Here is a 23,917-nt window from a genome sequence, read left to right on the forward strand (position 1 = left end):
ATTTCAAAGAGACACTGAATCCCTTAGCTCAATTCTATCCGTGCGTGGCTACTTTAGTGCCTATGAGCCAGCAAGACTTTCATCAAGGTTGTGTAAATTTATTTATTCAGAAATGTATCTCTGCTAATAATACATTGCATCAATGTTAAAGTATATTTTCAGACATATTTCTGAAAATAAAAACGTTTGAAAGATGATCAAACAATTTAGCGGACCCCCTGCAGTCACTCTGCGACCCCCTGTTGAAGATGTCTGATCTCATGTCTCATTTATAGCTACAGCTAAAATAAAGAATGACAAATAAACAGCAGCAAAAGCAGGAAAACAAATCACAACAATGGTTCTGGAGGGGAAAGAGGAGGTTTGGCAAAACAACACCACAGGTCAGACAGGAAGATGACTATGAAAGGTGATATTCAGAAACTTAGCAACCAAAGTCAGAGGTTATTTATCGCTGTTCTATTCAGGTGTGGAGATATAATCTCTCAACCTGGTCCTGGGTCTTCCCCGAGGCCTCCTCCCAGCTGGACGTGCCTGGAACACCTCCCTAGGGAGGCGCCCAGGGTTCATCCTTACCAGATGATCCTGAACCACCTCAACTGGCTCCTTTCAACACAAAGGAGCAGCGGCTCTACTCCGAGTTCCTCACGGATGCTGAACTTCTCCCCCTCTCTCTAAGGGAGACTCCAGCCCCCCTCCTGAGGAAACACATTTCGGCCGCTTGTACCCACGACCTCGTTCTTTCGGTCCTGACCCAGCTTTCATGACCACAGGTGAGGGTTTGGAGGGGCTGTCTTGGTTGACACGTCTCTTCAACATTTTGTGGAAGTCTGGGACAGTGCCAAGGGAGTGGCAGATCGGGGTGGTGGTTCCCCTATTTAAAAAGGGGGACCAGAGGGTGTGTGCCAACTACAGGGGTATCACACTACTCAGCCTCCCTGGTAAAAATATGTTAAATATAATATTTTTTGTGACTTCTAAGAATCTTGTTTTTGAAACTACAATGTGCAGTTTTTACACTGCATACTATGGCCGGACTCTTTTTGATCTTTTATGGGTTTCCAAGTTGGGGGGGGGGCAGCACTGTAAAGACGAAGGTCTGTTACTGAGTGAGTGATGAAGTTACAGCACTGGAGAATCTACCAAAAAGATATAGATATGAAACATGAGGGCAGGGATCAGCGGTTCAAAGATGAGACACTGGTAGGGTGGACCGACATGGGGGAACAGGGATTCACGAATCACATCACGACTTTTGTATTTACTTCAAAGTGTGTTTTCATTCTGCAGGTGGCTCCTCTGTGCCCTCTGGGCCCTCTGGAGGGGCGTTGGGATCCAGGAAGTCTGGATGCTGTAGTTCCTTTAAGTACTTAGGGGGGGTGAGAACGTGGGTGGAGCCTAAGGTGGAGAAAAGCCTGAAAGCTCAGCAAGGACTGAATCTTTGTTTATCACATAAGAAACACATTTGACTGGTAACAACACAAACTCACAGACTTCTTAATAGGACTAGTTGTTAAATATCCCTAATATTCAGCACATCAATTGAACTTTTCGTAGCAATAGTTGGTTGGAACCAAGACACTGTGTAGTGAAAGGCTCTTGCAAACAAGGGTAGCTAACCCATGCCAGCCCCCTTGGGGTCTATTCCCCTCCTGCCAGCAGTCTCTTCAGGCCGTCACCAGGTCTTTCCCAGGTTGTCAGCTGCTCTTTCGCAGCGGTCACTGGTTTTGACACCAGACATCAGACTTCTTCATAGGAATAGTTGTTAAATATCCCTAATATTCAGCACATCAACTGAACGTCAATGGCGATGTCTTCTACTCTTGGGTGGGGTGGGATTTGGCAATGATCCCGTGGTGCCACCAGCACGCCACATCATCAGTTGTTTGCCCCAAACATCATTGGGTGTCACAGAGATCTTAAAGTTACATAATAAAGTAAGACTGTCTGACAGGTCAGTGTGACCGAATATAATTGCTGATTTTCTGTCATCCTGTACTTGACACTATCGCCATTCCCTGAGAATCACATGATAAACTTTTTGCACTGGGCTCACTGCGAGGTTTGGCGCAGAGACCCAGTAAGCGGCTAAATCAACGTTAGCATTAAAACAGCCGTTAGCTCGTAAACTGCCTATTCACAAACCTTGTGTGATGCTTCTAAACCTCCATCATTACGTTTTCTTCCCAGATCGTGAAACCACTTTAATGTAACGTTAAATAGTTCGGGGAAACTTGGACACACAATATGTTTTTTCCAGTGAACTCACCAATCAGGGCCTCCCATTTGCCATTGGCCTGCGTGACTTCATACACACAGCGCATCTCGCTGTACGCCATCCCTCCGATAATAAAGACGATGATCCTGGGCCCCGTCTTCATCTCTGTGGGGCCCCTGTTCTTGTGCCAGTTCCCATAGCGAGCACTGGAATAACAAGGACAAAGATAAGCATTTAGGTCAGAGGTCAAGGGAGCCCTTTGAAAATGGACAGTTTTTGTAGCCTAACTTTCGTTATTTACCCCCCTTCCTGACAAGCTAGCATGACATGATGGGTACCAAAGGATTCATTAGATTGTCTCGGTTCCTATGACACCGACATCTTTACTTGAGCTTTAAACCCAAGTCCCCTGCATTATCTGAAAGGTGAAGGCCTTGGGATTGTTACGGGGCTAAAAGACTACACACCTCGACGGAGCGCTGGCCTTGGAAGATGCTTGTCGCTGGGAAATGTACGGGTACTGCTTTGGGTCAAGTTTGTCCTCAATGGCGTCCTGTTGGAACATGTTGATACAGTTAATAAAGTTTGCAGTTTGGGAAATTCAGTTGTTACACTCAGTAGTAACCAGGTGAACCGCCACCTCTCCAGAAACCAGTCTGTTCTCATTCTGTACTTTGGTCTGGGACGTAAACCAGCCCTCCTCCGGTGCACCACACCAAGTCCCTATGGGCTGAGCTACTGCCACCTGATCCCCAACGTCAGTGTGCAGTCATAGTGCATAATGTCTGACAAAAGCATGAGAAGTACCTCAATGAGGTCCTTCATGAGAGGAGTCCACCTGGAGAGCTGGTAGGTCTGCTCACTGATTCGTTCCTTGCGATCAGGCTTCTTGGGTTTCTTGACGGTGCCCTGTGAAGAAACAACGCTGATCACTCTCGGGCTTTCACAATTCAATGATTCACATCGGCAGATCAACACTGGGCTACTGGGTTCAGGTTATAATTCTTATCTCATGCACAAATGCACTTGTTTAAGTTATTAAGAAAGAAAGAATGTAATTAGCACCCAGGTAAGCTGAAAATTACTTTACTTTGTCTTTTAGGGCACACTCACACTGTGCGTCCGTGCCGTGCCCCGTGCTTTAGGGTACTTGTCCCCCCCTCCAGGCCCTAATAATCCATCGAGACAATTTGTTTCGTGTAACAACTGTTAACAGAGAAATCCCGGAGAGCTGCTAACAGCAGAACGTGGCTAACAGTGATTAGCTGGGGGCAGTATGGTGAAGGCATTCAAAGGTCTTTTTTAACCACTAATGCTGCTGAAAATAACAGCAAACCTCTGCAGCAGCGTGAGAAGAGTCCCTACACACAAAACAAAGCACCAATGGGCTCCTTCCTTTGGGATTGACTTTGGTAATCCACTTGAATGGACTTTACTATGAGAGGAGCTGGTACAGGGGCCAGTAGGTAAGTCTTTAAAACACTCTTTAATAAACTCTGGCTTCACTAACTACGCTGTTGGTGCTTTATTGTGTGTGTAGGGACTCTTCTCATGCTGCTGCAGAGGTTTGCTGTTATTTTCAGCAGCATTAGTGGTTAAAAAAGACGTTTTAATGCCTTCACCGTACTGCCCAGAGCTAATCACTGTTAGCCACATTCAGTTGTTAGCGACTGTTAGCGACTCTCCGGGATTTCTCCATCAATAGAAAGACCCTGGGGTTTTTTTCTACGCTGCAATTTCACTTTAAGGGATAGGTTGAGTACAAATGTACAAATTAACAGTACTATTAATTAGTAATATTGTGCTTGTACTGTCTGTACTGCAGGGTCTCATGCAGCTGTCACACATAGCTGCATCTCAGAAACATTGAGATTAAAGAAACCAAGTTTTCCATTTGGCATGGTAACAGCCAGTTACCATGCTGTTATATTATGCATAGTAGGACACAAAGGTATGAAGGTGTTTGATGATGAAACCTTCAGAAGTGTGAAGAAGCTGCGGACTGAGGTCCTGGGGTAGAACAGCTCACCTCAGAGACAATGGGGGTGCCCATGTGGGCCATGTTGGAAATGATGTCACTGTCCTCTGGTGGGATGTTGGCATGCTGGAGGAGTTTACACAGGTTCTCCTCAGTCACACCTGACAACCGCATACACACACACACACACACACACACATGCAGCATTTCCATGCACATTTATAAAACACGGTATAATGCATGCATGTTTGGATTAGATCAAACAAAAGATACACATATTCTGAGCATGCAACGCAGGAGGTTAGTGGACAGTGGATATCTGACCGTTCTTGAGGAAGATGTAGAGCAGGATGATGCGGATCTTGTCAGTCACACTGACGCCGGCATCCAGTAGAACAGGCACAATGAGCCTCATGGGATCCTTGATTTTCTCTCCCTCTGCGTCGATGCCCATCGCCAAATCCTTAAACACAATAACAGGACAAGGGCAGAAGAGGGCAAAGACCCACATAAGTTCAACTTTAAAAGGAGTTTGCATGTTCTCGCGTGGGTTTTCTCTGGGTTCTCCGGCCTCCACCCACAGTCCAAAGACATGCATGCAAGTACCAGTAGGTGTGAATGTGAGTGTGAATGGTTGTCTGTCTCTGTTTGTCTCTATGTGTCCTGTGATAGACTGGCGTCCTGTCCAGGGTGGACACCGCCTCACGCCCGATGTCAGCTGGGATCGGCTCCAGCACCCCACCACCCCGATAGGGACAAGAGGCTGAAGATGAATGAATGAATGTATGGCAGGAGGTCTCTATGCAGAAATCTAGACTGTATGTGGCTGCAGTTACTTCCTGCTGTCACATCCAATCAACAAAGTCTTCTACATCAACACTCAAAGTCACTTTAAGTGCCTTCAAATGTCACACAGATGTGTTAGCCTATCGCTAAAACAGCTTGTAAAGAAATAGTTCCAGCATCTACCTTAAACTCAAATTGCAAGTTGAAGCGTACTGCCCCAAGCTAATCAGTGTTAGCAACATTCTGCTGTTAGCGGCTGTTAGCGACTCTCCGGGATTTCTCCATTAATAGTTCTCGATGTCTTATTTGATGAGTGTATTTGGGATGATTTGACGCTGGACTTTCCCCTTAAGTTCCTTCACTCTCCAGGTTATTACTCAGTCTGGAGACAGATCTAACCAACGGAGACATCCATGCGACGTACCTGTTCTACACGACAGAGTTTGTCCACGGTGCCCTGGTAGCGGTTCATGCAGTCTTCGGCCAGGTGGAGATGGGTGGAGTACTGAACATGTCACATAGGAGAGATAATGCTAGTGAGTTTGACACGGAGGACACAATCAGCTGCACTCAACACTGAAAGAAGCGTGTTTTTACGGGTTCACATACACGCCCAGGTCCTGTATCTAGAACTTGCTGAACGGTTGTTGTAATAGTGTTACTGTGGGATGATTCAGGAAACACTGGGACACTTCAGTCCCTACCTTGCTGAGCTCCTTCTGATACTGAGGCATCTTCTTCAGCATCTGAGACAGCTCCTTCATGGTGGTCTGAAAGACACGGAGGAGCGATCTACTTCAGTGATGGTGGGAGTGTTGAATTGCATGTCTGCCTTAAAGAAATATATGGTGGTTGTATATGTAAATATATATATGATAAAGAAGTAGTGGTAGTATGAATGAAAATGCAAATAAAGTGCAGGTCTTCTGTGTGATTCTGGATCTTCCTCCACCTCTGTGTGACTGTAGGACAGTTGTGAGAGTAACCACAGTAACAGATCCTAAAAACCGCAGCAGAGGGATACAGTGTGTCCTCTACCTTTTCTCCAGTGTTCATCTTTTTGCTGGCGGAGAAGTCTTTCAGAGAACGAGTCACAGCCCTGTGCGGACGAATGAGACAGAGTCAGAGAAGGGGAATCAGAGAAACCGCTCAGTGACAGTGTTCGTGTGTACGTGTCACTAGAAGGCCAAAGCTACTCACGTCGACACTTCTGCGATGTGTTTGTGTCTCAGGGTCAGCCACAGATCATCGTCCTCGTCCAGCAATACCTCCTTCACCCTGGTCTCTCCCATCCCGCTGGTCTCAAAGCTGACAGAGGGGGGCCAGAGAGCTTTACAGACTGCATGTGTGTGTCTCATATACAGAAATATAAAGTGACCCGAAGAACGTTATCAGCTTTATAATGTGCAGTACAGTAATTAGTTATGGTTTGCTTCTCCTTTGTACAAAGACAGGGGCTTTGTTTTACTGTGCCGGCCTTTTTAACTGTACATACAATACGAGGTACTAGAGGTCTGTAGCACGGGCTCATGGGAGTTGGGTAGGTGGGTAGATGCCTGTTAGTATCAGCTAGACGTGGACGTACTACCAATATCAAAATGGCAGGTGCCCGCAGAGCTACCAGGCCTCTTTCAGTCTCGTCTTTACCTGTAGACGTCGTTCTCGATGCCCAGCAGGTCGTAGGCCATGGCCTGCAGCGTGAGCTCATGCAGGATGGGTGACACGGGGTCAAAGCCACGATCCAGAATGAGCAGCTGAGTACGAGACTTGTCCGGACCCTGAAGGCGTCAGAAACACCACACACACTGAGGAGGATTGACGGATGGTTCGTGTTCTCTACTTAACCAAGGGCGCACTCCCACTGTGCCTCCGTCCCGTGCTCCGTGCTTTAGGGTCCTTGTCCCCCCCTCCAGGCCCGTTTGTACTCACACTACCTGGGCTTCGGCGAATGCTTCTTGCTGCCTATACGTCATCGCGCCGTAACACGTCACACGCATTGATGACGTCATGGCGATGCGTGGCTTTGTTTCCAGATCTTTCCGTAGACCTCTGAGTTTTTGTGCGTCTTGTCGACTGTTTTTGAATCTTTTCATCGACCAAATCTGCAGTAAACACTCCACCTCCGCATCACACCAACGTGAACCTTTCACCGCCATTGTTTTAAATGTCCGCGCATGGTCCCTCCTTCTTTTTTCTATGTCCCAACAGGCGCACAGGAAATTACCTCAGAACCGCCGTAGGCCTCGGGCTCGTACACGTGCGCACGCTCGTGCTCGTACACGTGCAAACGTGCTTTACTAAAGCCCACCTCTCCCAAACGGGCCGTGGACAGCAAGCGTGCCGCAGCTAGGCGTGGTACGGTTGCACTCACACTGGTCAAAGGAACTAGACTTTAGCCGTGAAGCGTCCTGGGGCACGGTACAGATGGACAGTGTGAGTGCGCCCTAAAGTCTGATCATCTTGCTAACCCCAGACTTTGGGTATTTACACCGTTTCTCATCCTAGCTGTTGAAAGAAAACATCAAATCATCAAGATTTCACTTTAGCTTCGACACGATGACTATTCATTACTATAACTGTACACATGTAAACGTTTCTCCTCCTTAATATCTTTTGAACTGCTGTACCTCTCCCATGGTGGGGTCGTCGGCCTTGTAGCCATCCAGCTTCTCCTGAAGCATCTGGGCCAGAACTGCACAGTCCTTGTACTCCCTGAACCAACACACACACACATACAGCAACACAGAATCAAACCAAAACTGCTTTTTCACCTGGACACACCTATGATACGTCGATTGATCATAACTTCATTAGGAAAAGCTGTACGAGTGGAACAACAAGGTGGGAGAACTCACTCCAACATGACCAGAAACGTGCGGTGGTGATGTCGTTTTCCCCTGATCCAGTTTGTGTAACAGAGTTCAGTGTGGACATGCAACGGTTTGTGAAATGTTATGAACGGTACTACCGCGTTGCATTGTGGGAAATTTATGCCGACATCCCCGGTTGCATACTGTAATAGCAATAGCAAATAGCAAGCAATTTCAGTCAAAAGCAACTGGACTTGGTTCTTTGTCTAGGAAGACGTTTCACCTCTCATCCAAGAGGCTTCATCAGTTCATGTACGCAACTGACCAGGCTGGGACTGGACCAGGACCAGGACCAGGACCAGGCTGGGACTGGACCAGGACCAGGACCAGGACCAGGCTGGGACTGATCCAACTAACTGGTGTGAGATCCAGGTATTTAACCTCTCACAAGGCCGATGATGTCACTGGGACCCTTTGTGCTCCAAGTGCCAACGACCGTCGTTAGAGTGGCAGTCGTTGTTGGGAAGTTGGTTTGGACTTCGTTAGTGCTCTATTGAGTCTGAACGACAGTCGTTGGGGTCACACGGGGCCATGTGTGAACAGTTGTTCTTTGAGGTTAGATTTAGTTAGTTGGACCAGTCCCAGCCTGGTCCTGGTCCTGGTCCTGGTCCAGTCCCAGCCTTGTCCTGGTCCAGTCCCAGCCTGGTCCTGGTCCTGGTCCTGGTCCTGGTCCTGGTCCTGGTCCTGGTCCTGGTCCCGGTCAGATGCGTACATGAACTGATGAAGCCTCTTGGATGAGAGGTGAAACGTCTTCCTAGACAAATAACCAAGTCCAGTTGCTGTGGACTGAAATTGCTTTGAGGATAACGACGACCTGGACACATGAGAACATTCACCGGCAGATAAAATAGGCATTTCCTGTACTATCGGTTTTGGATTTTGGAAAATCTCAATCTCAATGTGTTGGCATTTCACGTGGAACCACAGTAAATTCAGGCTGCAGGGCCCAGTGTAGTGTGTGTTTTACTGTAGCTGTTCCAGAAAACTGCATGTCTGACGCAACTCTTAATTCTTTTACATCTAAACTGAAGACTTTTCTGTTTTCATTTACCTTTCATTAAATCATTTTAACTGCTTGTGCTGTATTTGAACTGCACCTGATTCAATATTTACCTGATTTAAATGTCATTTTACATGTGATTCATACGTGTTTCTTTCCAATGTGTTTAAATGTTCTGTGTGAAGCACTTTGAATTACCCTGCTGTTGAATTGTGCTGCGTAAATGAGGTTAACAAAGCCACAGAATGCAGCACAACGCACGTGAGCTACTGTAAAAACGTGCAAACACCCCTGTAGCCCTGGTCCAAACTTAGACATAGCCTCTAACACACGAGTGCAGTGTAGAAGGGAATTAGATGAGGGTTCATTTCTGCTCTTACGCTCTGTATCGGACTCCGGGATACTCTTTGAGTGTGGCACAGAGAGTGGCAATCTGCTCGGCGCAGCGCTCCAGCATGTTGTTCTTCACGTCAGCCTTGAAAGGGCTGTAGAAGTCCTGAAAGGCGTCCGCTTTGTCCAGGGAGAAGACCTGGACACAAAGGACACGACAGAGGGACGATCACAGCTTCATTCTGGCCCCAACAGTTAAAATGATTCATGCTGCGCTGGACGTCTGTGGGGACACCTTGACCCCAATCGATCCAACATGAGGATGGCTTGTTTTTGTCACAGGTGTGCGATAATATTATTATTATTAAGGACGGTGATTTAAATAATGCATTTAAGCTATGACAGAAAGATAATTGAGTTAATAATCATAATTTTGGAAATAATAAATATGGAAACATTGGCCCACCAGAAGCTGCTGTCTCCAAGTTTTGTCACTCAAACACCCGATACGGATTAAACCCTTTTGCACGCACACGCACGCACACACACGCACACACACGCACACGCACGCACACACACACACGCACACGCCCCGTCTGAAAGTGTGTCTAGATCAGGTCGGGTTTGCGTGCATTGCGTCACACGTAAATTTGCCTCCAAACCAACGCTGATTGGACGTTCGTTTGGCAAACGGCTCCAAATTTCCTCCGCCGCACGTTACCCGACTGATCTGCGAGGAAAATACAATGGAGGTGGCGAGATCAGGCAGTCTCTTGAGGCTAGTATTAAACTGCATAGTTTAAAGTAAAATATAAAATATATATATGTGGGAGGAACAGATAGGAGACCTAAACTATTACATTCCAGAGGTGAAGCATTTCACCACCGATATCAATGCCTGGGATTTGAGTAACGGTCAATACCGAGACCTGATCTGAGACCTGATCTGAGACCTGATCTGACACCAGTGATGAGTTTAAAAGCTGTGTCTCACTGTGTGGACGTCGCCAGGACCTTTTATATAAATCAGGAGTAGAAGAAGAAGAAGAAGAAGAAGAAGAAGAAGAAGAAGAAGAAGAAGAAGAAGAAGAAGAAGAAGAAGAAGAAGAACTTTATTAATCCCGCAACGGGAAATTCAATTTTTTCACTCTATTATTATTATTCAGGTGTCACACACACACACACACACACACACACACACACACACACACACACACACACACACACACACACACACACACACACACACACACACAAACACACACACACATACACACACACACACACACACACACACACGCACCCATCTGTTCCTGACTCTGCATGATAACAATCCCTTTCCGTGCTTTCTCTTCTCACACATCTTACCTGCGCTCCCATTGGCTGCAGAGTGTGAGCGTTGGTTGTGTCAGCCAGTGAGGTAAAGGGATGGGAGGAGGGCAGGGAGGTGGGGAGGGGCTGGTAGGACGTGTCCTCCCTCTCAGGATTAAAACTACAGGACAACAGCAGAGGATTGAGGGATTAAGCTGATCCGACACTGCTGGTCTGATCCTCTTCACCACTGTTCCTCGCTCCGTGTGCAACCCCACCTTTACATTTCAACAAATCTCGTCCTTTCTTGCAGAGTTGTCTGCCCTCTCGGCAAATAATACATTGAGTGTGTTTATATCAACCCCCCCACCACAGCGACTTCCTGTTTGATCCAATCAGGAAGTGCCATAAACGTCAGTTCTCTGAGTGTCCACTAGGGGCAGGTTTCATTACAGAGCAGTTTCTCATTGAGCCCCATGTTAAACAGGCCGTTTACACAGCATCATTAAACCTGTTTAAGGACAAAAGAACATTCTAGTCTGTGTGTTTAGCTCATATCTCCATGACAACACTGAGGGGGAGGGGCTAGTTTTTATTTTATAGGAGGTAAAAGCGTATGAATAATTAGGGGCGTGGCCTCTTGAGTGACAGCTAGCCTCTGGCCCTCACTTCTCCTCGGAGGTAAACATCAGCCAGAGGGACGTACGCCCCTCCCTCCAACGTCACATACATGCCCTTTTTTGGTAAGAGGAAATGAGGCGGAGTCAAAGTCTGACAAGATGGAGACTCCCGTAGGCGAGGACGATTGGATCAAGTTGAGAGAACGGACCTCGACGGAGACGCTACGTCCATTTTTTACACAGTCTATTGTTTTGTCAGATAATTTCCTAAATGTCCACACAGTTCCAATAATGATGATATACAGACACACACGCAGGATTCAAATAATGAGATTACAAACAAACGCCACTTAAAAACAAAAAGACCCAGGTAGGTTTCACTGCACGCTTCACTGTTAACTGGACTCCTTCTGAACCACATGCACCATATCTCAGCTGGACCATAACGAGCAGCTGCCATGTTCTGATCCCAGTCCGAACGATGTTTTACCTGAGATTCATAGGGCAGAAAGGCGATGTGGATCTCCGTCAAGGCCTTCATGGCTTTGGAGGCGCGGGATTTGGTCAACAGTCCAAACAGCATGTCCGGGATCGCTGGTGACAGTCACATAAAAACATAGTTACGTACTGAGAGAGTTAAGAGTTAAATAACAGAACATCAATGGGAGTCAGTCTTGAATGTTGTAACTTTGAATACATGAAAAGAAACAATTCTTTTCATATAACAACTATTACCTAGATTTTCCGGAGAGACGCTAACAGCCTGCCGCGGCTAACAGTGATTAGCTCAGGGCAGTACGGTGAAGGCATTCAAAGGTCTTTTTTAACCACTAATGCTGCTGAAACTAACAGCAAACCTCTGCAGCAGCATGAGAAGAGTCTCTACACACACAACAAAGCAGCAACAGCGTAGTTAGTGAAGCCAGAGTTTATTAAAAGAGTGTTTTAAAGACTTACCTACTGGCCCCTGTACCAGCTCCTCTCATAGTAAAGTCCATTACAGTGGATTACCAAAGTCAATCCCAAAGGAAGGAGCCCATTGGTGCTTTGTTTTGTGTGTAGGGACTCTGCTCATGCTGCTGGAGGGGTTTGCTGTTATTTTCAGCAGAATTAGTGGTTAAAAAAGACCTTTGAATGCCTTCACCGTGCTGCCCCGAGCTAATCACTGTTAGCCATCAGCCGGCCACTGCCACAGCGACTCTCTCGGATGTCTCTTTACACCGAAATAAAGCTTAAAGGCTCTGATTAAATGATACATTTTAATAATTTCAAGTGAAATGTTAATGTGTAAATTAAGACTAAGCAGTAGACGGGATCACATTGTTACGTTAGCTTGTTTCCACTGCTCCATGAGCTACAGGCTGTATTTCATTGGGATACGCCTGCCCTGCAGTAACCCTTCAGATGTTTTGGAAAGTATGGTTTAAACAAAATCACCGTCTAACTCATGAGTGTCAAAGTGATCCGGTAAAGGGTCGTGTGGCTGCAGGTTTTCAGTCCAACCAAGCAAGAACACACCTGACTCGACTTACTCAATCACCTGAACTGTCTTCACACGGTTGACTTGTTGGACCAGGTGTGTTTTTGATTGGTTGGAATGAAAACCTGCAGCCACAGCGACTCTTTACTGGATCACTTTGACACCCATGGGACCTGTGTATGTCGTTGGAAGTCAAGATGAACCCCGAGTCAGAAAATGGATTCACTCACTGTCGGTGAAGAAGACGTGAGCTCCTCGGTACCTCGGGGTCTGAGGGTCTCTGAAGTCATCGATCAGACACTCCACGGACTGAGACGGCAGAGAGCAGAGTTTTAGCGTATGAACTGATGTGAAAGGGGGTAAAAGTCAGGTGTTTCTAACTTTATCATAACATGACGTTCAAAAGAACAAGAATTACAATCTATAGAAACCAACCAAACCAAAGCACGCACTGGAACTGCGTTAGCAAACTACCGTAGGAGGAGGAACGTCAATGACAGATTGTGTGTGTGTGTGTGGGAGGTGTGTTCTTTACCTCATCTGAGGGTGTGATCAGGTAGATAGCCTCCATGCTGGGCAGAGGCTCACGCCGCTTGGTTATGTCTTCTACAACTGCAGAGGACAGGAAATCCATAATCAATACTCATCCATCGGTTTGATGACAGCGCTACATGAATGTCCCACTAGTTAACTGTAGGTAGAGACAGCAACAGCGAGGCGTAGTTAAGCCACCAACAACAACCAAAATACCAAAAATAAATAGCTTTGCAGTGAGTACCAAGAAAATGTCACTTAAATGTCAAAATAAGGACTTTTTAAAAGAACAGTAGTCGTGTAAAGGCTGGAAGACTGAGTCTGAGGGACAGGAGAGAGGAGCAGGCAGGAAACAGGAGCCACGTGGATAAACAAGAGATGGGGATGTGTGTGTGTGTGTGTGTGTGTGTGTGTGTGTGTGTGTGTGTGTGTGTGTGTGTGTGTGTGTGTGTGTGTGTGTGTGTGTGTGTGTGTGTGTGTGTGTGTGTGTGTGTGTGTGTGTGTGCAACAAAAAAAGCAAACGAATTGTCAGGATCCCTGTCCTGTCAGCTCTTTCCCTCTTCCCTTTGTGTTGGTTTGTCTCCCTCTGTCTGTTTCTGGGGGTGGTGGTTAGTGCTGTTGCCTCACAGCAAGAGGGTTCCAGGTTTGAATCCCGGCTGGGGCCCTTCTGTGTGGAGTTTGCATGTTGTCCCCGTGTCTGCGTGGGTTTTCTCCGGGTTCTCTGGTTTCCTCCCACAGTCCAAAGACGTGCAGGTGTTGGGTTCATTGATGACTCTAAATCACCCGTAGGTGTGAATGGTTGTCTGTCTCTGTTCGTCTCTATGTGTCCTGTGATAGACTGGCGTCCTGTCCAGGGTGGACCCCGCCTCATGCACGATGTCAGCTGGATCCCTCCCCCCGCAACCCTGATACGCTGACCTGGGTGTTACTTACTGGTGATTCCCTCTGACATGATGTCCGTCATCTTACAGCAGGAGGAAATCATCCTCATGCTCAGCTTGTCCACCACCAGCACCTACAACACAGTTTCACATGGAGTTAATGGATACTAGGATATTCATCTTCCTATCTTTATTCATATTCAGTGTCAAGATGCCAAACTTGCTGAGAATAACAGGAACGTTACCTTCCATTTTCCCTTTTCTCTCGCCTTCTTGATGACATTGTTCATTATCTCTGGAAAGAAGACATCACAGTTCAGTTAAGACGTCAGCATCAAACCTGGATTCACACAACAAAACCATTCTGAACCAGTGGCCTAGTGTAGTGTAGTTGTGCCAGGCTCCGGTGCAAGCCTTGGGCTGGGCCCAGTGGCGTAAGGATGGGGCTTCCAGTGCGATGTGTCCCCCCCCCATCCTGCAAATATGCAGTGTGTAAGTGACAGGCTTCTTCATTATTCACGTTCCTTCATCGTAGCCCCGGAACCTGTATAGATAGCTCCCTTGTTTAGGTTTCGTCACTGTGAGCCCGGGAAAGCGCTTCTCCTGAACCTCTGTTAAGTAAGTTAAGACATGCACGATCATCTTAATTGTGATTACTCTTCATTTGAACATTACTTACTTAAACTCTGTGTTTTGTGCATAATTAGTCTCAGCTGAGCTGTATTTGTGTGCTATTTGTGCGAAACAGCCGTGTATGGGTGTTTGCACCCTGGGTGAGCGTAGTGAGGTGTGTATCTCAAATATTGTCTGTGTGTAAAGTGTAGACTAACTTGTGTTAACTAAGCTAAATCTAATCTAAAGTATGTCTAGTGTAGTATGTAGTGTATAGTTGAATTTAGAGGCACTGTGAAATGAGATTTGTCATATTTGTGTCATGTGAAAGTCTCATCTCATCTCATCTTCAGCCTCTTATCCGGGGTCGGGTCTCGGGGGCAGCAGCTTTAGCAGGGGACCCCAAACTTCCCTTTCCCGGGCCACATTAACCAGCTCTAACTGGGGGATCCTGAGGCGTTCCCAAGCCAGTGTTGAGATATAATCTCTCCACCTGGTCCTGGGTCTTCCCCGAGGCCTGCTCCCAGCTGGACGTGCCTGGAACACCTCCCTAGGGAGGCGCCCAGGGTTCATCCTCACCAGATGATCCTGAACCACCTCAACTGCTGCTAATGTACACTAACTGTCATGTGAAAGTGTTATTAAGTTGCTTATTTTTAGTTTTCACGGTGCTACAGAAATGAAGGAAAATTGCACCTGTCGAGACTCTCTGCTGTGTTAATTAAAAACATTAAGGGCTGCTACACAGTGTAACATTACTCTGTTCCACTACGTTCACCATCATCCCGCAGACTTAGAGCCGTTCTTTAAGGAACAATAACAGCTGACTGGTATTTCTCCACTTTCTCATACATTTCTCAAGTCACGGTTGTGTGTAAGCCCACCACACTCATGTACTTGTCTACATTATTTCCTTTAATGTGTGTTTATTTGGTTTCAGTAATGATACTTTAACCGTAAATTTGAAAAATCATAATCTCAATGACTTCATTTCTTTTGTTTCATTCTCAACATTTACAAAAGAGCACGGCCTGCTGGGAAATCTGTTCGAGCGTTGGTTCGCACCGGCAGCACCGTCCTTACCTATTGTCCCGTTCGGTACGCATGTCACGGTTCGGTACACGTGTTTACCGTTGGCAACATAAATATATAAATATAAATATATAAACGCGTAAATGCAGCAATGTGTTTCAAAATCTCACTTCACTTTCATTTAAGATTGTTACAGTAATCCCTAAACAAGCTGCCTCATTGTTTCAGTTTTTGCATGATTGCATGACAGTTAATGCAATTAAGAATATCTGATTAAAAAATAATATAATTATTAGGCTTTAGATCTGATGCATGGTATTTTTAGACTCTAAAAGAAATAGAAAAAAACAACCGAACTGAACTGAAAAACCGTGATATGAACCGAACCGTTTCACGTCTATTACCTGCGCTAAAATGTGAATTGGATATTTCATAAGCTTGACTGTGGTGAGCTAGCTTGGCTAAAGCTACTGTACCGTAAGCAAGGACATTGACGTACGTTCATTCTTAGAGTCAGATTTCTATGTACCAACATGTGGCAATGAGATGTCAGCATGTTGATTTATTGTTTTTGTTTTCAGTTGTAACAAATCCCTCAGTGCGGGCATGAACCGTATGAACAAGTGTCAAACTTTACTCCTAGCTCTCATCAGCACATACCCCAAGACCCATTAATAATTATGTAGAAGGCTAGATCGACCTAAGGTCCACATGGGATGACCCCTGAGCAGAGCGGTCTCCTGGATCAGGCAGTAGACGCAAGTGTCAGGGGCGAAGAGGTGCACAGCAGAGAGAGACAGTTCATGCAAATTGCGAAGGGAAAAGAGCCCTCCCTGCTGTTACTAGATTGTGTTTTCTAGCATTTCCATCTAGCGCACAGTTCAATGCCTTGTTGGCAGAGACCCACATTCAGACGCCTTTCTCAGTGACATAACTGTGGCGACCAGCAGCAGCGATGTGCCTGAAATGAATGATTCATTGTCGGGCACTCTTATAGGGACCTATTCAGTCAGATCTCGCCCAGGGTGCCACCTACGCTGGAGCTGGTGCTGCACTTGAGCCAGCTCCATCATGAGATGTGGGCGAAGGCTCTGAAAAGATGGTCATTGTCTTTGAACTTGGATTTGTCAGGATCCCTGTCCTGGCAGTCCTTCCTTTCCTCCCAGATATCCTCTTGCTTACCGTGCTCTACCGCACCGTTGTGACGAAAAGAGAGCTGAGCCGGAAGGCAAAGGTCTCGATCTACCGGTCAATCTTGGTTCCTACCCTCACCTGTGGTCATGAAAGTTGGGTCAGGACCCAAAGAACCAGGTCGCGGGTCCAAGCGGCCGAAATGTGTTTCCTCAGGAGGGGGGCTGGAGTCTCCCTTAGAGAGAGGGGGAGAAGTTCAGCATCCGTGAGGAACTCGGAGTAGAGCCGCTGCTCCTTTGCGTTGAAAGGAGCCAGTTGAGGTGGTTCAGGATCATCTGGTAAGGATGAACCCTGGGCGCCTCCCTAGGGAGGTGTTCCAGGCACGTCCAGCTGGGAGGAGGCCTCGGGGAAGACCCAGGACCAGGTGGAGAGATTAGATCTCCACACTGGCCTCGGAATTCCTCGGGATCCCCCAGTTAGAGTTGGTTAATGTGGCCCGGGAAAGGGAAGTTTGGGGTCCCCTGCTAAAACTGCTGCCCCCGAGACCCGACCCCGAATAAGCGGCTGAAGATGAGATGAGATGAGATCCTCTTGCTTTCCAGAAAACACCTGAATACTGAGCTGTCAGAGCGACGGCCTTGATTATAAACTTTACAAACGGACACAAACGCAAAACATCACAACACCCTGGTTGTTTAAATCCTTATTCACAAGGGGCAGTGAACGCCAACGCAGTTGCAGGTCCACTGGACGACTGAATAACGTGATCCTCATGAGGAAACTGGATCACCACGGCAACCAAATAATACCATCTACGTAAGACCGTCTGTAACATAGGGTTGAGATGATTAGAGACAAGATAACATATGGGGATGTGTCAGTTCCTGAGGTGTGAGTCAGACTGATGTGAGATAGATTCCAGTATTTCACAAGCCGTCACTGTTGATGACAGGATGATGAGGAGCGTCCCCGTCCGTCCTGTGTGTCCCAGTGAACATGAAGGGACAGGCCCACTGCAATCACCGCCTCTAATCCGCCCAATCCTCCCAATCCTCTTACCCATCCACCGCTCCCCAACGCTATTTCTGTGTCAGCGGATGTGACGTCGGGGGGGAAGAAGCATCATGGCTCTCTCTCTCACACACACACACACACACACACACACACACACACACACACACATGCAGACACAGATGAATACACAGCGTGAGCGTTCATCCTCCAAAATAAGTCAACATGTCCTGGTTACGCAAAGAGCCAGAGTGACTTTAAAGAGCTGCCCCTAAGGTGTCATGGACGCAGTTGTGTGACCGTGTGGCTCATGACCATAACTGTGAATGACGTCATAGGAAATAATGAGATAAATCAGATCTGAACAAGTTTATACAATTCAACTCCCACTGTCCCCAGTCAGCCAGCCGAATGCTGCTGTTTACACCGGTTGGTGAACAGGATTAAGTGGAAGTGTTAATGAAAGAGTGGGACGCCACCTGACAGGAAGCTTCCACAGGCAGGATCAACACCACCCGGCTGATAGACCCGTCTAATCCACGTTTAACTGTGCAGGGGAGCAGCTCCTCATCACACGACAGAGGAGAACATTATACTGTTCATTGAGACAACTGTTCAAAAAAATGCATGCTAAAGTGCCCCCTGGGGTCCAGAACGTGTGCTAAAGTGCCCCCTGGGGTCCAGAACGTGTGCTAAAGTGCCCCCTGGGGTCCAGAACGTGTGCTAAAGTGCCCCCTGGTGCCCAGAACGTGTGCTAAAATGCCCCCTGGGGTCCAGAACGTGTGCTAAAGTGCCCCCTGGTGCCCAGAACGTGTGCTTAAGTGCCCCCTGGGGTCCAGAACGTGTGCTAAAGTGCCCCCTGGTGCCCAGAACGTGTGCTAAAGTGCCCCCTGGGGTCCAGAACGTGTGCTAAAGTGCCCCCTGGTGCCCAGAACGTGCGCTAAAGTGCCCCCTGGGAGCCAGAACATGTGCTAAAGTGCCTCCTGGGGTCCAGAACGTGTGCTAAAGTGCCTCCTGGGGGCCAGAACGTGTGCTAAAGTGCCCCCTGGGAGCCAGAACATGTGCTAAAGTGCCCCCTGGGGTCCAGAACGTGTGCTAAAGTGCCCCCTGGTGCCCAGAACGTGTGCTAAAGTGCCCCCTGGGAGCCAGAACATGTGCTAAAGTGCCTCCTGGGGTCCAGAACATGTGCTAAAGTGCCTCCTGGGGTCCAGAACGTGTGCTAAAGTGCCCCCTGGTGCCCAGAACGTGTGCTAAAGTGCCCCCTGGGGTCCAGAACGTGTGCTAAAGTGCCCCCTGGTGCCCAGAACGTGCGCTAAAGTGCCCCCTGGGAGCCAGAACATGTGCTAAAGTGCCTCCTGGGGTCCAGAACGTGTGCTAAAGTGCCTCCTGGGGGCCAGAACGTGTGCTAAAGTGCCCCCTGGGAGCCAGAACATGTGCTAAAGTGTCCCCTGGGGTCCAGAACGTGTGCTAAAGTGCCCCCTGGTGCCCAGAACGTGTGCTAAAGTGCCCCCTGGGAGCCAGAACATGTGCTAAAGTGCCTCCTGGGGTCCAGAACATGTGCTAAAGTGCCCCCTGGGAGCCAGAACATGTGCTAAAGGGCCCTCTAGAAGCCAGAACGTGTGTTTAAGTGGCCTCTGGGGACCAGAAAGCGTGCCTTTCGTCGACGTCACTCTGGTGCGTGTGGGTTTGACGGCGTCGTCAGAGCGGGTCATATATTTTTTTCACAAGTGGCACAAATACGCCACCGTACGTTTCTGTTTAATTAGAAGAAGAAGAAGAAGAAGAACTACTTTTTAATCCCACAAGGGGAAATTCAATTTTTTCACACACACACACCAGAAATACACACACATGCACAAACAGGACCTATATACATGCAATTAATGGAGAGATGTCAGAGTGAGGGGGCTGCCAGTGACCGGCGCCCCGAGCAGTTGGGGGTTCGGTGCCTTGCACATCGGCAGTGCCCAGGAGATGAACTGGCACCTCTCCAGCCACCAGTCCACACTCCATTCATGGTCCACACAGGGACTCGAACCAGCTACCCCAGCGGAGTCACTTATGGACTGAGCTACTGCCGCCCCCAATTATAGGCATTCTTACTGAAAACCTACCCAACGAACAAATACAAATAAATAATAATGGTTGCCTGTCTCTGTTCGTCTCTATGTGTCCTGTGATAGACTGGCGTCCTGTCCAGGGTGGACCCCGCCTCACGTCTGATGTCAGCTGGGATCGGCTCCAGCCCCCCACGACCCCGACAGGGACAAGAGGTTGAAGATGAATGAATGAATGAATAATAACTATGGGGACAACCACCTCGTGATGGTTAATAACTGGTAAAATAAGCCATAAAAAAGACATGTATACCTGTTTCAACCCGTAAGATTCCTTCTGATGTAGTAGAATATTGTAGGTATGTATGTATGTATTAGTTAATGGTAAGACATTCACGCTCCGCCGCTGTAAAAGCTTAAATCGTACCCATGATTCAGGACGATATCGACCTGGTTTCAATGCAACGTGAACCCTGAACCTTTAGCGTAAAGCTGTAGCGTTCGATCATTCCGATATGAAGGAGCTTTTCACTGGAATGATCCGTCTCGTTTTTGTCCGTGCGTGCATCTTTACTGAGACCAAGCACACCTGACACTGTCAGCAGGGGCGTATTAATGCACAGGCTGGCCTGGGCTGCAGGGGCCCCAGATTGGCCGGACTATTTTAATTTACCTCATCAGGACCCAAAGAACCAGGTCACGGGTACAAGCGTCTGAAATGTGTTTCCTCAGGAGGGGGGCTGGAGTCTCCCTTAGAGAGAGGGGGAGAAGTTCAGCATCCGTGAGGAACTCGGAGTAGAGCCGCTGCTCCTTTGCGTTGAAAGGAGCCAGTTGAGGTGGTTCAGGATCATCTGGTAAGGATGAACCCTGGGCGCCTCCCTAGGGAGGTGTTCCAGGCACGTCCAGCTGGGAGGAGGCCTCAGGGAAGACCCAGGACCAGGTGGAGAGATTAGATCTCCACACTGGCCTGGGAACGCCTCAGGATCCCCCAGTTAGAGCTGGTTAATGTGGCCCGGGAAAGGGAAGTTTGGGGTCCCCTGCTAAAGCTGCTGCTCCCACGACACGACCCCGGATAAGATGAGATGAGATGACTTTACCTCACTGGGTAAAAAACTTGCCTCCTATTGGGGCCCTTAGAATCATTAAAATATAAGGTCACTGATTGGAAGGTTATGGGGCACATTTAACCAATCAGCTGCCATCATGGTGCCGGGTTCAGAAGGTCTGTTTTGTTGTCGTCACTCACTGTTACACTGTGACAGAACAGCGGGAAAATGCCAGAAAGCAAAAGTGACAGTGGAGCATGAAAAAGAAACACACAACAGGATCCAGATCTACTAAAGAAAAGTCCTAAATTAACAGGATCGTTCAAGGTTGCGGACTCTTCTTCTGTTGTAGCGTTTTAGTTTCTGATAAAACAGGATTAATAATGTGGGGGGGGGGGGGGGCCCAAAAGACCAGTACCCCTGACCGCCTTAATCCGCCCCTGCTCACATGTATTTGCAGCAGATCTATTTTGACAGCATGGGGCTGCACCAAAAACACACGGAAGCGCCAGAGTCACACCAATTAACGGTGACTACGACTAAAGAAAAGGTTGCGGACTCTTCTTCTGTTGTAGCGTTTCTGATAAAACATGATTAATAATGGGGGGGGGGGGGGGCAAACTAATAGTAGCCCTAGGGGCCCCTGACCGCCTTAATCCGCCCCTGCTCGCGTGTATTTGCAACAGATCTATTTTGACAGCATGGGTCTGCACCAAAAACACACAGAAGCGCCGGAGTCACACCAAAAAATGGTGACTACGACTAAAGAAAAGTCCCAAATTAACTGAATTTTTCAGTAGCCCGGGGGCCCCTGACCGCCCTTAATCCGCCCCTGCTAACAGTAGCCCAGGGGCCCCTGACTGTCTTAATCCGCCTCTGGCTGTAGGCCCACAGCTGCTGTATGTCTGCTTCATAAGGTCTACATGATGTTTAATAAAGGAGCTCTGTACACTGATGTTGACACTGTGCAGACAGGAGAAACAACAGTATTCAGTCGGGCCCCTCTCCCTCTGAGGATGACGTCAGAGGCTTAATCCGCACAGACACAGATTAGGATTTACACCAAACCGGGACTCCGCGCGCAGTATAACCCGCTGTGTGCGACAATAACAGGTCAGCAAACGATAGAAACTTCCATCAGAGTCCAACAGAACACAAACAAACATATTAATGTGTGTGATTCATCTCACTCACAATTAATCTGGAGATTATTATTATTGTGCCCGCGCGCGTCTGTGCGTCTTTTGCGCATGACTCCAAATAAATAACAAAGAAACACGAGTTCAAAACGTAAATGTTAATAAAAAGGTATAAAAACGCGCTGCATGTGAGGATCCATCACCCAGAGAGGTAAAGGAGAAGCGCTCCTGTGTCAGATGGAGGGTTTGGTAACGGGGGGAACCATAATCTGACCTGGTTTGGGATTAATAAACATAAACTGTGGATTAAATATCAACATGTTGCATATTTATAATAAATGAAATAAACCTACTTTCTCCAACAATGGCTTTCAGTCCAAGTGGTGCCATGGTGAGCCTCCTCCTGCGCGTGCACCTCTCCGCAGAAAAGTGTCCGGTGCCACAGCTGTCAAACTCACGAGGACATAAAAGGACCCACTTCCGTTCAGGGTTATACAAAATAAAAGCCCATTGAAGAATTACTTTATTCATCCCGCAACGGGGAAATGGATTTTTTTTCACTCTTATTATTATTATTAATACACACACACACACACACACACACGCATACACACACACACACACATGGAGGGATGTTAGAGCGAGGGGGCTGCTGCCAGTGACCGGCGCCCCGAGCAGTTGGGGGTTCGGTGCCTTGCTCAATAGCACCTTGACAGTGCCCAGGAGATGAACTGGCACCTCTCCAGCCACCAGTCCACGCTCCATTCATGGTCCACACAGGGACTTGAACCAGCGACCCTACGGTTCCCAGCTACTGCCGCCCAAGGTTTCCCTTCAGGGCTTCCGTATTAAACAAAATCATCTCAACTCTTTTCCGCGGGGTTTCAATTACATCTTACTTTTATTTTGAAGACCTCAAACCGGAAACACAACGCCTGCTATTCGGTTGTGACTTGCTGCCGAGCCGTTCCCCATCATACCCGCTGATCCCGGGGGAGGTCGATCCCGGCTGACCCTGGACCGGATGTGGAGTAAATCTGTGACGTCAGAGCCAGTGGAAATATGCACCTGGATGTTCTGACTCTGAATCTAACTCTTTATTTTTTCAATATTCATAAATCCAAGGATAAATAACTCAATGTTATAAATTCAATACACCCAATTCAGATGCAAACACGATGTATGAAATGCATTGTTATAAATTCAAAGTTAAAGAATTCAACATTAAAAAAAAACAAGTCAAATAGACAATAAAGCAGGGGATGCGTGGGGGCGGGACTTGTGTTTGAGCACTTCAATAAAATCCTTTATTTTGTAGAAATAAAACAGTGAAAAACTTTCAGATTCCTCCAGTTATTGGTGATTATCTGGCACCTGGTGACAGTTGACTTCATTGTTGGACACACCCTATACATCTGCAGCTCTCCTGGTTACTTTGTAAGATGGCAGCTGCTCTAAGGAGACTGAAACCCTGAGACACAGATTCATTTAAGTCCCTCAAAAAGGCCGATCGTGCACGTACAACAAGTGCACGAGAGGACAGGGTTATGAGAAGACGCTCAATGGGGAATCAGTTCCACACTGATTCAGAGATATTAGACAGATCCATGAGAGGGCAGCAGAGGATCAGTCGACAGCAGCTCTTTAAGTGAGAGGAGAGAAGCCGTTCTCACTGACCCTGGACACCCAGACCCACATCCATCCAGACGCAGGGTCAGACAACGAGCAACATCTCATCTTCAGCCTCTTATCCGGGGTCGGGTCTCAGGGGCAGCAGCTTTAGCAGGGGACCCCAAACTTCCCTTTCCCGGGCCACATTAACCAGCTCTAACTGGGGGATCCTGAGGCGTTCCCAGGCCAGTGTGGAGATCTTATCTCTCC

The 23,917-nt window shown here is 47.6% G+C and overlaps 1 protein-coding gene across 1 annotated transcript; it reads right to left on the bottom strand.

The window, feature by feature from the left end:
- Positions 1-1,279: 1,279 nt before the first annotated feature.
- On the bottom strand, positions 1,280-22,426 carry stxbp1b (syntaxin binding protein 1b; the record flags this gene model as incomplete). The annotated part of the gene is made up of 19 exons (XM_083911931.1): positions 1,280-1,398; positions 2,270-2,424; positions 2,686-2,771; positions 3,026-3,127; positions 4,248-4,357; positions 4,521-4,659; positions 5,407-5,487; positions 5,687-5,752; positions 6,021-6,081; positions 6,183-6,290; positions 6,630-6,760; positions 7,610-7,694; positions 9,233-9,381; positions 11,604-11,707; positions 12,824-12,902; positions 13,129-13,205; positions 14,061-14,142; positions 14,254-14,303; positions 22,390-22,426. 19 exons carry the CDS (start codon positions 22,424-22,426, stop codon positions 1,280-1,282), a joined length of 1,821 nt encoding a protein of 606 aa, XP_083768057.1.
- Between the last annotated feature and the right edge of the window lie 1,491 nt (positions 22,427-23,917).

The sequence above is a fragment of the Echiichthys vipera genome (assembly GCF_963691815.1).
Source record: "Echiichthys vipera genome assembly, chromosome: 4".
Taxonomy (NCBI): domain Eukaryota; kingdom Metazoa; phylum Chordata; class Actinopteri; order Perciformes; family Trachinidae; genus Echiichthys; species Echiichthys vipera.